The following is a 13,268-nucleotide window of genomic DNA, read 5'->3' on the forward strand; positions in this document are numbered from 1 at the left end:
AAGTGGAATTGCGGGATGATGTGATAATTTCATTTTTAATTTTCTGAGTAACCTTCACCCTGTCTTCCACAGTAGCTATACCATTTTATATTCCAATTAATTTAAAGTTATTAATTTAAAGTAAATTAAAATGACTTTTAATCAGAGTAAGTAACTTATGAAAATTAAAACCCTTAAAAGAAATAATTATTGGCTGGCACTACGATACAGCAGGTTAAGCCACGGCTTGCAATACCAGCATCCCATAGCAGAGTTCCAGTTCAAGTCCTGGCTGCTCTGTTTGTAATACAGCTCTCTATTAATGTGCCTGGGAAGGCAGAAGATGGCCCTAGTATCTGGGGCCCTGTCACCCACGTGGGAGACTCAGATGGAGTTCTTGCCCCCTAATTACAGCCTGGCCCAGATCGGCTGATCTAGTCATTTGGGGTGGGAACCAGTGCATGGATGATATCTCTCTCTGTCTTTGCCTCTCTGTATCTCCCTCTCTGTTGCTCTTTCAAAATTAATAATAAAGAAATAATGCTATTTTGAGGAAAATTAACAATAAAAATCCATAGCTTTAAATTGTCTGAGAGATAAAACCTTGCCCTGCCAACTACCTAGGTGGGGATAAAGGCACTGATTCAGATACTTTATCATCAAAAATCCAAGAATAAGTGGTATCACTTATTTAGACATATTACCTGGCATCACTTCAGACACACTGACTTTATATACCCCAAAAAATTCTTTCCTGTCATTTTTTTAAATTTTTTTGACAGGCAGAGTTGGTTTAGAGAGAGAGACAGTGAGTGAGAGAGAGAGAGAGAGAGAGAGAAAGGTCTTCCTTTTTCCGTTGGTTCACCCCTCAAATGGCCACCATGGCCGGTGTGCTGCACCGATCTGAAGCCAGGAGCCAGGTGCTTATCCTGGTCTCCCATGGGGTGCAGGGCCCAAGGACCTGGGCCATCCTCCACTGCCTTCCCGGGCCATAGCAGAGAGCTGGCCTGGAAGAGGAGCAACCGGGACAGAATCCGGCGCCCCGACTGGTACTAGAACCTATCATTTATTACCCTACTATAGTTACCACCAAATCAGTTTCATGTTAAGAAAGAATGCTACACAAATCGAGATTTTAAGATTAAAAGTATATCTACTCACACACTCACACACACACACACACACACACACACACACTCACCAAGCAAACACACATATGCACATACTACACATACATTCTTCTTATCAGAGATCCAAAGGTAATTACCTGATGGTTTCTTCATGATACAGAGAACTAACAACTGGTCCACCAAAGCCAGTATTTGCTTCTTTTCCTTTCTTTTCGGGTATCTGTTTGGGGAAAAAAAGTAAGAGACTCTTAAGTTAAAGCACTATATATTTAAACCAAGTTAAAAATGCTGCTTTCCTAAGAGATAGGAAGAGTTCACCTTCGACCGCTTCTTCAAGCGTTAGTGACAAAGCCCAGGCAGTCACAGAAAGGCACCAGGGCTGTCAAGTCTCCACAGGGGTGGAATGGGCACTCACTGACAGTCCATGTCACTCTCGTAGTCTTCCCTGAGCCTCAACAATTCCCCTAGCTGACTGTGAGATGCTGTACAAGCAGAATACGGATACTCATGTGAAAAATCAAAAAAAACCATGATACATAAATTATCAGACATGAATGTGACCAGGAAAATCACATCTAGATTTACAGTCAAAGTTCCCAAGTGTGGGGCTGCGCTTGGCGCAGCTCCGGCCGTTTCGGCCAGCTGGGGAGTGAACCAGCGGATGGAAGACCTCTCTCTCTTTGTGCTTCTCTCTCTGTATAACTCTTTCAAATAAATAATTAAAAAAAAAAAAAAAAGCTCCCAAGTGAAATACAAACTAAACTGTAGTATAACTTCAAATTTTTTTTAAATTTATTTATTTTATTTGAAAGGCAGAGTTAGAGAGACAGAGAAAAGGAGAGACAGAGAGCGCTTTTCCAGTCGCTGGTTCACTCCCCAGATGGCCACAAAGGCCGGAGCTAGGCCAATCCGAAGCCAGGATCCAGGAGTTTCTTCCCGTTCTCACACAAGAGTGCAGGGGCCCAAGGACTTAGGCCATCTTCCACTGCTTTCCCAGGTGCATTAGCAGGGAGCTGGATCAGAAATGGAGCAGATGGGACTCAAACCAGCACCTATACAGAGAGCCGGCACTGCAGACATTGGCTTTACCCACTATGCCACAGCACCAGCCCCTGTAACTTCAAATTTAATCATAAAAGAAAAAAAGTTCTTTTGCATGGAAAGGAGAAAGGAATAGGAGAGAGCAAAGAAAGGAGGTTTACATCTAAAATAAAAGAAAAAAGAAGTCAACTGCTTTGGAAACACTTTTTTTAAAATCAAGGGATTAACAGGCCCTGTCCTGTGCTCTCAAAACACACAAGAGTAAGATAATTCAGCAGTAAGATTTTTCTAAAGCATGCACGATGGAGGCATGAACTTGAGCATTAGTGTCTGGAAGGATTCATGACCTCTGCAAAACCCACATCTTTGGCAACACTTAGCTTTTAGGCCAGGACTTCCAGCAAATATTAAAACCCTGACTCTGAACACAAATCTTATTTTAGAAGCAAAATTAGATCACTTTATTGACTGTAAAAGGCTATTTTTGCTAAAAACAAAACAAAAAACAGGTAATTCCCCTGTACAGAATGCACTGAAATCTGTAAATTGATTTGAGCCTTATTACTATCTTAAACCTAAACCTACCAATCCATGAACACAAATGCAGTTCCATTTATACAGGTCTCTAATCGCCTACAGCAGTTTAGTTTTCAGTGTAAAAATCTTTCACCTCCTTGGCTGAAATTATTCCCAGGTGTTTATTCTTTTGGATGCTATTTTAAGTGGAACTATTTACTCTGTTTCATTTTTTGGAGAGCCTGCTCCAAGTGTATAGAAATACAGTGATTTTTGCATATTGATCTTGTGTCTTACAACTCTGCTGAGTTAATTTATTAGCTCCAGTAGTTTCTTTCTGGATTACTTGTTTCCTATAAAAGGATCTTATCACCGATGAAGAGGGACAGTTTCTACTTCTTCATTTCCCACTTAGATGCTATTTCTTTTTCAGTATGTTTCTACTACTTGGGGTTCAGTGAGCTTCTTGGATGTATGGGTTCATGGCAGTGATTCTCAACCAACCAGGGGTTACTTTTTTTTTTATCCTCCATCTCAATCTCAGGATATTTAGCAATGTCTGGGGCAATTTTTTGGTTGCTACAACTAGATGGTGCTGTTCGCACCTAGTGAACAGAAGCAAGAATTACCACTACATTGCCTGCTGTGCACAGAACAGCTCTCTCCAACAAAGAATCTAAAGAACTGGTTTATGGCTTGCGCACTGTGGTGCAGCAGGTTAAGCTGCCACTTGAAGTGCCTGGGTTCGAGTCCTGCATCCACATCTGATCCAGTTTCCTGAGAATGTGCCTGGGAAGGCAGCAGCAGATTTTCAAGTACTTGGGCTCCTGGAGTCCCTGTGGGAGACTCGGGCAGAGTTCCTGGCTCCTGAATTCAGCATGGCCCATCCTTGGCTGTTACGGGCACTCGGGGATGAAGCAGTGGATAGAAGATATTTCTTTCTTTCTCTGTGTCTGGCACCCTGACTTTAAAATAAATAAATAAATACTTTGACAAAAGAGAAAAGGTAATAGAAAAGTAATTAATTTGTCTAGAATACTGAAAGAAGTTCATGGTGGCAACCATGCAAATCATTTTTTAAAAAAGAAAAACTCTGGTTTATAGTTTTCACCAAATATTTACAATTTGAGCTATTTTAAAAAAATTAATCTTCATTTCTCCTTTTTTAGGACTCCAATTACATGATTTTCCCCATAGTTTACTAAGTTCTATTCATTTTTGCTCAGTGCTTAATTTTTATTAGTTTCACTTACTAAACTTTCACATTCTTTTCTTTTGCAATGTCTAACATGTTAATCCAACTAGTGTATTTTCACTCCACATACCATATTTTACCATCTCTAGAAGTTCCATTTGGGTCTTTTTGATTGCTTTCTACACTGTGTTCCATTTCCCCCTACTTTCTGAAGATATTTATAACAGGTGTCTTCCTGTCCGTGTCTGGTATTTCATCATCTGTATCATCTGTGCTCTGCTTCCATTAACACGTTGTTCTACCGGGGCATCTTTCCTGCCTTTCTGCATGTCTGAAAGACTGTTACTGCGATCCGGCGCTGTAAATGCTACACTCACATCAGCTGGATTTTGTTGCGCTTCTTTATATTTTGTTGGACTTCATTTCAGCATGAGTCAAGCCACTTGGACAGTGTGATCTCCTCAAGGCTTACTTTTTCTCTTTTTTAACTTCAGGGTTTGTTTTTTAATTTTTAAACAATTTTATTTAAGAGAGACAGGCAAAGATCTTCCATCCGCTGGTTCACCCCAAATGCCCCAAACAGCCAGAGCTGTGGCAGGCTGAAGCCAGGAGGAGCAAATCCCAGATGGCAGAGGCCCAGGACACTGGGGGCTGGCATTGTGGCACAGGCATCCCACACTGGCAACACAGAGCAGAGGACGAGCTTTTATCTGACACTCTATATTTAGGTAATTTTCATTTTTTTCACTTATAAACAACATGATGAATACTGCAACATATAAAGAATGATGTAACCTAATTAAAATCTCCAGTGAAAGGCCGGCGCCGCGGCTCACTAGGCTAATCCTCCGCCTAGCGGCGCCGGCACACCGGGTTCTAGTCCCGGTCGGGGCGCCGGATTCTGTCCCGGTTGCCCCTCTTCCAGGCCAGCCCTCTGCTGTGGCCAGGGAGTGCAGTGGAGGATGGCCCAGGTGCTTGGGCCCTGCACCCCATGGGAGACCAGGAAAAGCACCTGGCTCCTGGCTCCTGCCATCGGATCAGCGCGGTGCGCCGGCCACGGCGGCCATTGGAGGGTGAACCAACGGCAAAGGAAGACCTTTCTCTCTGTCTCTCTCTCTCACTGTCCACTCTGCCTGTCAAAAAAAAAAAAAAAAAAATCTCCAGTGAAAAACTTGACCCCATAATTTGATTGTGGTATATACAAAATATATCCTTTCTTGGGATTAGTTCCTCTTTCTACAATGACAAAAATATACATGTTAGATTGCTGGTGACAACTTTGTTTTGAGTGTGGGGGGGCAAAATGATTACATCTTAGGTACAAATAATACTTTAAAAAACAGTCTGCTATTATCAGGCTGAATTTAGAATACAGTTGTCAGCGGTGCACTGGTGATCCTTTCCATCTACTTCATCTACCAGAAGGAGTTACCTTTACCCTCCCGATTTCTACTCTGAGGAACTGTCTCCCATAGAGGCTTATAAGTTTATCCCATTTCTCTATTCAAAATCCATTAAGTTCCTTCCATGTTACATCAGTGGTTCAAGAAAAAGACTACAATTTGGCAGCCAAGAGATTAAAATGTGCCAATTCTTATATTGCCTCAGACTATACCACTCGAGACAAAGAAATGATCCTTCACTCAAAGGGGAAAGAATTAAGTTGTTGGTTGACTCTTTATCACTTGTTTCAGACTCTAAGTCAACTTCAGGATCAAGATTTCCTATTTTATGAAACTTTCTTTTGTATCTGAAAAAGTAACTATGCCTAAGGTTATCAATCTAATTTAACATGCAAAGAGGAGGCTTTTTTCTTTTGTGTGCTGCTTTTTTCGGACTCTGTCTTATCAGTTTGTCTAATTTGAGTGTCGGTTTGTTTGAGTATAGGTCTACAAGACTTTGAGCAACTTAATTAAGTTGCAGTTCGAGAGTGTTTCAAACTGAGGTATGGGGCAGACATTTGGTCCATCGGCTTAAGTCACTCACCACTTGCAAATTCTGTACCCCATACCAAAGCGTCTGGTTCAAGTCCTAGCACTTCTACTTCCAGTCCAGCTTCTTGCTAATGCCCCTGGGAAGCAGCAGATGACGGCCCAAATATCTGGCTTCCTGTCACCACATGGAAGATCTGAATGGAGGTTCTGGCTCCTGGCTTTGGCCTGGCCAAATGCTAGCTATCGCACATATTTGGAAAATGAACCAGTGGAGACAATCTTTCCTTCTCTGTCTGCCTCTCTTTCAAACAAAATGAAAATAAATAAATTTAAAAATTTTAAAAAATAAGCTAAGGTACAAAAAATATCAGTTATTTCAACATCCAGGTTCCACTGTTCAGCATTTGAAGTGTTTATCTGTTAAATATTTTTTACTCCATTTAAAGCTATTTTAAAATGGCTCTTAAGGAAAATTATCTTCAGTTCACTAATTTTAGCAATAAAAATTTAAATTTTCTTTAGAGAATTTTTCTGAACACACGACATACTATAACTGTTCAAGAATAACTTCTTAGATTTTAAGCACCAAAGGAAATCATAAAAGATCAACACATTCAGACACTTAAACTGGAATTTCTGTGATTTAGCAAAAGTACACAGAAAAAGAAGGAACTGTATTTTAAGCAAGTAAAACAAACTAAATATTACAAGTAATATATCCAAGTGACTCCACATGTAAGAAAAACATTAAGACCCAAAGGATAAACAGGACATCTTTATGAGCCCGCAATAATTAGACATCTGAAGTTACTCTGAGGCTACATACATAGACATAAATACTGTTACACCAATACTTGAGAGAATGTTCAACATTCCTAATAATTTTTCAAATGTAGATTAAAATGAGGAGCAATGGATTTTTAACTAATTTCATTAGGACAACAAAATCAGCCAAACTGGTAAAACTGTTGTGAAACAGGTACGAACAGTATGTTAATTGCCCTAATGGTCTTGTAGAATGGTATTATTCTGGCCGGCGCCGTGGCTCACTAGGCTAATCCTCCACCTTGCGGCGCCGGCACACCGGGTTCTAGTCCCGGTCGGGGCGCCGGATTCTGTCCCGGTTGCCCCTCTTCCAGGCCAGCTCTCTGCTATGGCCAGGGAGTGCAGTGGAGGATGGCCCAGGTGCTTGGGCCCTGCACCCCATGGGAGACCAGGAAAAAGCACCTGGATCCTGGCTCCTGCCATCGGATCAGCGCGGTGCGCCGGCTGCAGCGGCGGCCATTGGAGGGTGATCCAACGGCAAAAGGAAGACCTTTCTCTCTGTCTCTCTCTCTCACTGTCCACTCTGCCTGTCAAAAAAAAAAAAAAAAAAGAATGGTATTATTCTTTTGAGAAGCATATGGCAATCCCATCACATAAAAGTACTTTTATTATTTTTACCAATATAGCTTTTGGATATTATAAGAAAAAATGTAATTTTTATTTATAGTAACTATTATGTTCCTGAATCTGTATACAGGAAATAAATGAAACTTGTCTATCTTAAATAAAATTTTTAAAAAATAAGGCTCTTCTGGCCAGCGCCGCGGCTCACTAGGCTAATCCTCCACCTAGCGGCGCCAGCACACCGGGTTCTAGTCCCGGTTGGGGCACCGGATTCTGTCCCGGTGGCCCCTCTTCCAGGCCAGCTCTCTGCTGTGGCCAGGGAGTGCAGTGGAGGATGGCCCAAGTGCTTGGGCCCTGCACCCCATGGGAGACCAGGAGAAGCACCTGGCTCCTGCCTTTGGATCAGCGCGGTGCGCCGGCAGCGGCGGCCATTGGAGGGTGAACCAATGGCAAAGGAAGACCTTTCTCTCTGTCTCTCTCTCTCACTGTCCACTCTGTCAAAAAAATAAATAAATAAATAAATAAATAAAAATAAGGCCCTTCTTCTCATTAGGTTTAAGATAAAAGTTTATCTCAAGATGGCAATATATAAGCATGTGTAAGTAAATAATGAAGCATGTCCCCAGACAGCATTAATTCAGATCCCATGCAATAACTAAAAAGCATTTTAAGTTAACTGTCTCCAGCCCCCACAAATACTGAAGAAGAACCCTGGGAGAAGTGGTTAGGTACCTTTCCTTCCACTTAGCGCAGTATTTACTCCTTTGCCAACTTGGTGTCTTTACCCAAATGTGGCTCTTCTCAACGCAGCTCACCCTGTACCTCACTCCATTTAAAATTGTAAGCCAATTTCCCCTTCTTTCTATACTTCCAATACCCTATGTCTCTGTGTCAGTCTTTTAACTCCATAAAGGCAAGGAATTTTATCTAATTTTGTTCACTGAGTATCTGAGGAACTTAGAACAGTGCCTGGTACACAGAGGCATTTAATAAATATTTATTGAATATATGAATAAATGAATATGAAAAGTAACTTCAAATAAAGTGGACTTCCATCTAAGACTGGATTTTATTTATGAATTTTAAAATGAGATAGATTGTGTTCAAATCCTACTCTGCTACTTATAAGCTCTATAACTTCAGCTAAACTGTTAAATTCACTAAAATTCAGTTTTCTTATTCAGCAAATACAGTTAACAAGAGTATTTGCCATACCCCCAAATATGTACAATTACTGTGTGTAAATTAAAAATAAGAACATGGGGCCAGTGCTGTGATGCAGCAGGTTGATGCCCTGGCCTGAGGCGCCGGCATCCCATATGGGCGCCGGTTCTGGTCCCAGCTGCTCCTCTTCTGATCCAGCTCTCTGCTGTGGCCTGCGTTAACAGTGGAAGATGGCCCAAGTGCTTGGACCCTGCACCCGCATGAGAGACCCAGAGGAGGCTCCTGGCTTCGGATCAGCGCAGCTCCAGCCGTTGCAGCCAACTGGGGAGTGAACCAGCGGATAGAGGACCTCTCTGTGTCTCTACCTCTCTTTGTAACTCTTTCAAATAGATTAAAAAAAAAAAAAAAAAGAACATTTTTAAAAAGAGTATCTGCTGGGGTTGGCGTGGTGGTGTAACTGGTGGTAAAGCTGCTACCTGTGATGCTGGCATCCATATGGGTGCCGGATCATGTCCCAGATGCGCCACTTCTGATTCAGCTCTGTGCTAATGGCCTGGGAAAGCAGCAGAAGATGACTAAAGTGCTTAGGCTCTTGCCACCCATGTGGGAGACCTGGATGAAGCTCCTGGCTCCTGGTGGTCAGCTAGGGAGTGAACCAGCAGATGGAAGATCTCTTTCTCTCTTTCTCTAAATTTGACTTTCAAGTAAAAATACAAATCTTAAAAAAAATAGTATCTACTTTACTGGGTTGTAGTGAGGACTGAATAGGACAATGTATCTAACATATTTTGCACATAGTTAAGTGTTCTGTAAATAAATCTAATAATTACTTATTAGTGTACCTTAAGCCGCAGGTGGAGGATTAGCCGCGGTGCCAGCCTAGAGTTATTTATTTGATAGTCAGAGTTACAGAGAGAGAGGAGAGGCAGAAAGAGAGAGAAGTCTTCCACTTGATGGTTCACTCCCCAATTGGCCGCAAGGGCACAGAGCTGTGCCGATAGGAAGCAAGGAGCCAGGAGCTTCTTCCAGGTCTCTCACGTAGGTGCAGGGGCCCAAGGAATTGGGCCATCTTCTACTGCTTTTCCAGGGTATGGCAGAGAGCTGGACTGGAAGTGGAGCAGCCGGGACATGAACTGGCGCCCATATGGGATGTTGGCACTGCAGGCCAGGGTGTTAACCAGCTGTGCCATGGCGCTGGCCCGAGTTTATTTTTGAGGGAAAAGAATATTCTAAAAAGGATCCCAGTGATAGCTGTACAACTTTGTGAATATGCTAAAAATCACTGAATTAGTATAATTAGTATAACTGCGGCCAATTGGGGAGTGAACCATTGAATGGAAGACCTCTTTCTCTCTCTCTGCCTCTCCTCTCTCTGTGTAACTCTGCCGTTCAAATAAATAAATCTTTAAAAAAATAGATGAACTGCTATGGTAAGTGAACTTTAGCATCTCAATTTTATTTTTTTTAATTAAAAAATTATTTTTTTACTTGAAAGTTACAGAGAGAGAAGCCGGCGCCGCGGCTCACTAGGCTAATCCTCCGCCTAGCGGCGCCGGCACACCAGGTTCTAGTCCCGGTCGGGGCGCTGGATTCTGTCCCGGTTGCCCCTCTTCCAGGCCAGCTCTCTGCTGTGGCCAGGGAGTGCAGTGGAGTATGGCCCAGGTGCTTGGGCCCTGCACCCCATGTGAGACCAGGAAAAGCACCTGGCTCCTAGCTCCTGCCATCGGATCAGCGCGGTGCGCCGGCCGCAGCGCGCCGGCTGCGGCGGCCATTGGAGGGTGAACCAACGGCAAAGGAAGACCTTTCTCTCTGTCTCTCTCTCTCACTGTCCACTCTGCCTGTCAAAAAAAAAAAAAAAAAAAAAAAGAAAAAGAAAGTTACAGAGAGAGAGAGAGTTAGTTCTTCCATCTGCTGGTTCACTCCCCAAATTAGTATCTCAATTTTAAAAGGACCCAAAAAAGTAGAAAGTTTAGAGACAGTGGGTGAAGGGACAGATAATCTATACCTTCACTAGCCTATAAGTTCATCCCATTTATTATTATAATGATTAGTTAACATAACAATGGTGAAGAAAATTTAAGAAGGTGCACAGTAAGCTATGTTTAAAGAAGCAAGGAAGGGCCAGAGCTGTGACGGAGGGGGTAAAAGCCACCGCTTGCTGTGCCAGCATCCCATGTGGGCACCTGTTTAAGTCTCAGCTACTCCACTTCTAATCCAGTTCTCTGCTATAGCCTGGGAAAGCAGCAGAAGATGGCCCAGGTGCTTGGGCCCCAGCATTCATGTGGGAGACCCAGAAGAAGCTCTTGGCTCCTGGTTTCAGATTGGCCCAGTTCTGACCATTGCGGCCATTTGGGGAGTGAACCAGCACATGGAAGATATCTCTCTCTTTCTCTGTTCTCTGTTTCTGCCTCTCAAATATAAATCTTAAAAAAAAAAAGAAGGAAATTTGTCATATTAAAAAAAGTTCCTCTAAAAATTAAAATAAAGTTAGATATTTAAAAGGGTTGGCTGGGAGAATTCACTTGCACAAAAGAATTCACTGAAGGAGAAAGGAGACTTTATTATAACAGGTAATATCACATCTACAATTACTAGATTATAATCTTACCCTATCACTACAACCAAAAAATTGAATTAATTCTAGATTACATGGGAATTTAAATATATAATCATGTGTTACTTAATGAAGGGGATACTTTCTGAGAAAACCTCATTAAGTGATTTCATCATCGTGTGAACACCATGGAATGTTCTTACACAAATCTAAATGGTATAAGTCAATCACCTAAATAAAGAGACATGGTAAACTGGAGATGTATGAGGCTGGTTAACATGGCATTCTATTTTACAGTAAGATTATAGTAGAAACAATATACTCTATAACAAAAAGTATAATACAGTAAATACATAAAGCAGTAACAGTCATTTATTGTCATTATCAAGCATTATGTATTCTATATAACTGTTTATGTTATACTTTTGTATGACTGGAAGCACAGTAGGCTTATTACCACCAACATTACCACAAACACTTGAAAAATGTGTTGTGTTATGATATTATGTCTGTGGTGTCATGAGGCAGTACAAATTTTCAGCTCCATTATAATCTTCTGGGTCCACTGTCATATAGGTGGTCTATCATTGGCCAAAAAGTTATATGGCACATGACTGTCTACACACTTAAAAAATAAGTAACATTAGCTTAGAATTAAATTTCCTGAACCATGGCCAATATGGTACTAATCCATAAAGGAAATATATTCATAATTAATTCTTCAATGAACCTTCAATCATTTCTGTTATTCTACTCTTATTACCATCAGATTTACTCAGGTCAGTCTTATAAAAAAAGGCAATATAATTTTAGTTTCAAATTCTCAAAGTAGACAAGTTTACAAACAAAACTTCCACACAGTTTTTAAAAACCTTCTTGTCATTTTCTAATTCTGTATCAGGACATGAGCATAACTGCCTCCAGGGGAAGAAACAGGCAGACAGCAACTGTACTCACAGCAGCAATTACGTGCAAGGCTGGAGATTAGAGGACTGCTCATGTGTAGAGTAATTGCTCTGGTATTCGCTGTAGCAGAGAAGCCACAGGACACTTCACCTAGGATACAGCTGCTCCAGGAACTTCACGGTAAGAAAGCCCATGAACACTGAACTCACTGAGTACAGGCACGGCGGACACACACACACACTGTTTTGATGACAGACAGACAAGAGTATGAAACAGGGAAAATATGAAGTCCTGAAAGTATTTCCAACCTGCTATTACCTGTGAAGAATATCAGAAATACACACACAATGAATGTTACTAAATGCTGTTTTATAGCAAGAGTACAAATAAATTATATTTTAAACATCACACTGCAACAAAAGCTTACACAGATTGCACAATTATATTGAATAAAGGGCCTTGGAAAGCTCCCCAGAATGGTTATACACTGGAACAACTCAAAAATTAAACAAGCCTGGAAAAAATCGTGGGTGTACCTGAAGGGAAAACATGCAAGAAATTCACAGGGCTTAAGGTGGGGACAGAAATCTACCCTAGCAGTAAAACGTAAACCCTCGGAGGCCCAACCACCTGGTGGAGAGATTCCCTTGCAAGTAGGGGAGGCTACCTTGCCATACTCTGCACTTGTGAATGGTTCTTACATACGGTGAATCCTGCTTACTCTGGCAAGCCTAAACCACGCTGTAGTCTATCCTCAACCTGTGTCTTGGAGAGGGATCTATACTTTCTCAGCATTTCCCTGGAGAGTCCCAAGAAAAGAAAGGTCTTTCTTATTTCAACTCACCTTGTCTCAGTAGCGATCAGAGGTTACTAGCTCATTGGCTCATTAAAATAGAAAAAATTACATTTTCTGTCAATCTATTATAGCTCTAAAGATCTCAGATCTCAAAAGCCAGACCTATTGTTAGGGAAGCCTACAATCAATAGGCAGAGAAAAATAACAACCATTTAAGGACAGCAAGAAGCTAAGATGAGCTTGAATAAGTGGCTTCATTTGAGGGAGGCAAAACTTAATTGAGGAAACAGAAGAGAATTCTTATACAAAATGTAAACATATACAGGTGTATACAAACACTGGATGCATTATTTCATAAAAGTATACTCTATTGCTAAAATTAACTTCTGTTGACAATGTAATCCTAGTTTAATATCTCTCTCCTAAAACATGACTCAAAATAACCCTTCAATGAATAAGCATCATTCAGCAACTGGGATGTTTTCAAAAGGACAATGAAAATAATGCCTACTGGTTAGAACCACCAAAAAGCACACTTGACATTTTATGAGGCATAATTTATGTTCATAAATATCTCTAACTTACTTCAGTTCAACTCCCATGAGCACAGTAAGTACTTTCAAGCACTAACTTTCTTAAACACTAGCATATCACTGAAAGATAT

At 41.3% G+C, this 13,268-nt stretch overlaps 1 protein-coding gene across 2 annotated transcripts in view; it reads right to left on the bottom strand.

Annotated features, from left to right (window-relative positions):
• The window catches only part of ACBD6 (acyl-CoA binding domain containing 6), a 205,269-nt gene that overhangs the window by 142,132 nt on the left and 49,869 nt on the right, over positions 1–13,268 (bottom strand). For both annotated transcript variants that reach the window (XM_051857044.2, XM_002715013.5), the window contains exon 4: positions 1,247–1,329. In XM_051857044.2, coding sequence (XP_051713004.2) covers positions 1,247–1,329 — 83 coding nt within the window. The remainder of the gene's footprint in view (positions 1–1,246; positions 1,330–13,268) is intronic.

The sequence above is a fragment of the Oryctolagus cuniculus genome, chromosome 7, assembly GCF_964237555.1.
Source record: "Oryctolagus cuniculus chromosome 7, mOryCun1.1, whole genome shotgun sequence".
NCBI lineage: Eukaryota > Metazoa > Chordata > Mammalia > Lagomorpha > Leporidae > Oryctolagus > Oryctolagus cuniculus.